Source organism: Octopus sinensis, linkage group LG15 (assembly GCF_006345805.1).
Source record: "Octopus sinensis linkage group LG15, ASM634580v1, whole genome shotgun sequence".
NCBI lineage: Eukaryota > Metazoa > Mollusca > Cephalopoda > Octopoda > Octopodidae > Octopus > Octopus sinensis.
The window spans coordinates 67700229-67703111 of NC_043011.1; the positions used below are offsets into that span (position 1 = coordinate 67700229).

Genomic DNA, 2883 nt, shown 5'->3' on the forward strand with positions numbered 1-2883 from the left:
CCGGATGGGCCCGTACAGTAGAAACCCAGCGTGGCAATGATGCCACAATTAGGTCTCTCGTGGATGACAATGGGAGTTCGGTCGATGGACGGGACGAGATGTGTGAGGCGATACACAAGCACTTTGCAGAGTTGTTTGGGAGTGGCGGGGCGCTGGATCGTGGCGAGGCCCTTAGGGACTTCCTGTCTGGCGGCCCGCCTCTCTCGGCACGAGAGGCTGAGTGCTGTGAAGGAAGTAATCGAGGTACTGGGCGAATGCCCTGGGGAGAAGTCAACGGGTCTCGATGGTCTGCCTGAGGAATTTTACAAAACTATGCCAGACTTGTTCGGGCACCTGCTGGCTAGCGTCTACGCTAATTGGCAGCAGAATGGGAGAATTTCCAAGTCTGCGAGCCGAGGGATGGTGACGTTGATCAGGAAGAACCCGAGCAAGGGGGACGAGATAGGGAACTTCAGACCCATAACTCTGCTGAAACTTCCTGTTTCTTGAGTAACGCTGCGATGGACTGGCGTCCCGTCCAGCTGGGGGGAACACATACGCCATAGAAACCGGGAAACCGTGTTCATGAGCCTGGCTAGGCTTGAAAAGGGTGAAAGAAGAAAGAAGAAGAATATTTTATTTAGTTTTTATTTAGTTTTTTTTTTTGTTAATATGCAAATTTAAACGAAGGTAAAAATAATTCAGAATGAATTTATTGCAAGTAACCTGCCAAGTGCTAATAAATATAAAGACACTAAATATATAGGAGTTATTGGTGTTTTTTAACGATGGCATGAAAATCGTTATGTCGAAGTAGTTCTTTCTCTTCATCAAAATAGACCTTTGGAATAATACCCCAGCCAGAATGAGCCGTTTTCATAGGTGCTCGACTGAAATCTATTTTGTGGATATCTTTAGATGTTTGAGAATTATTTTCGTCCAAAGTTTTATTTATATTTCCTTAGTATACTTTTTTTTTTATTTTGTTGTTGTTTTTGTTTTATCATTAATATTATTACTGTTGTTCAAAACGAGTAAAGATGAAAATGCAACTAGCGGTCTACTCAGTCGATAATAAATATAGGCTATATATAAAAGATGTCAAAAGGAAACAAGACTTGTTGGTAGGTTTAGCGATGGCGTGAATTTTGTTGAAGTCGAAGTAATTCGTTCTCCTCCTCAATGTAGACCTCCGGAACCATACCCACGTTAGAATAAACCATTTTCACAGTTGCTCGACCGAAAATCCGTTTTTCATACTCAATCAGTTGCTGCCAAAATCCAACGTTCGGATGAATCACATATCGTTTCCTCTTCACAAATTTGTAAGCTTGCAGTAAGCTCATCCTTTCGTACTTCATTAAATAGGCAATACAAAGACTAGCCGACCGACTAACTCCAGCCACACAATGGACCAGAACTTTACCATTTTTCAAACTGGCTTGACGAATCATGTCAGCACAACGATCAAAGTAAATGCCGAGGTGTGCCCGAGAAGAATCATCTACCTGAATATTAACGCACTCAACATTTTCACCTTTGAAGTTCGGAACATCGAGGGTGCAGTTTATAATATGAGTGATTTGAAGTGAGCGAACCTTCTCTCGAGACACTGCTGCAGCAGCACAAAGATACAAATACTGTGTGATCTCAGCGATTTGGTTAAATATTACAATATTCATTTCGGCTCTTTTCTCTTTTGATATGACTGGAAGAAATCGACTTTGCTTTGGTTCTCCTTCCGACTTTTTATCAACTGTTTTGGACCTCGAATATGTTGTTGCTGTTGATGACGTGGAAGTTGCACATCCTCTAGCAGATGATGTAGATAAATGCGGGGAAAATGATATAGATGACCGTGTTGATGATGATGGTTTTGGGGGTGGTTGTGACGGAGATGGAAGAGGGGACAACGTGGAAAACTCCGATGAACGGTAATCCTTTGAAAACGGTGATGTATAGTCAGCAATGCTCGGTATTAGTGGTTGCTCCTTGAAATATGGCGATGACGTCTGGGATAGCAACAGATGATGGTTTCTGAAATGGTAAAACAAAACATGGTCAACTGGTAAACGGGAATAATTGCGACGTAACGTGCTTGATCAATGGTCGTATTCGCCTTCATAAAAATGCTTAATTAATTGGTCAATTATACAGTGAAGCACAGGTTAATCAAAGACAAAATCATTATCAAATTAAACAATAATTGTTGCTGTCGTTGTTTTCGCTTTGCAGCTACCCGATTTCCGGTTCGACTTTACTGCGAGAAACCTTGAGCGAGTAAAGTACCTTCAGCCATGCATTCGGGTCCACCAAACACTTTTGAGTGGAATTCAGTAGACGGAAATTTTGTATTCAGAAGACTTCTATTTTGAAATTTTTATCCCGAAATTTTATTTAGCGAAATTTTGCAGTCCGGAATTTTGTATGCCGACCTTTTTTTTATATTCTGAACATTCACTGATATAATTTTCACTTTAGAGTTTGTATTTGGCATCTGGAATTATGTGGCAACTCGTATTACATTGTTTTGTGTTGTAGCGAGTGGCAACTACGGTACTCCGTTTATAAAAATGTTTCAATGGTGAAGTCGTCCTGGCAAACAACCTCATTTTCTCATACGTTATCTCACAAGATATAAACATAGCCCAGTTCACTTCAACTTCAGCTACACCAGGACCTTTACAACACTTACAGTGACCAAACTAATGTTTAAAAGTAGAAAAAAAAACTTCCTCCTTGTACATCATCGCATTTCATCATTTCATCAACTATAAACATGCTTCAATTCACAATTTATCCCCCCCCCCGCTAACTATGTCTACCATACAGTTGACGATTCGCTACCCACCCGCCACAGTCCACTTCCCATTCTAAAAGTAATGATTTCAAAGAGGTGCAATG

The 2883-nt window shown here is 40.9% G+C and overlaps 1 protein-coding gene across 1 annotated transcript in view; it reads right to left on the minus strand.

Annotated features, from left to right (window-relative positions):
- Positions 1–676: 676 nt before the first annotated feature.
- Positions 677–2883, minus strand: part of LOC115219994 (dual specificity protein phosphatase 14-like) — a 17979-nt gene continuing 15772 nt past the window's right edge. Inside the window, exon 2 of the mRNA XM_029790296.2 lies at positions 677–2016. Coding sequence (XP_029646156.1) covers positions 1110–2016 — 907 coding nt within the window. The 3' untranslated portion in view covers positions 677–1109. The remainder of the gene's footprint in view (positions 2017–2883) is intronic.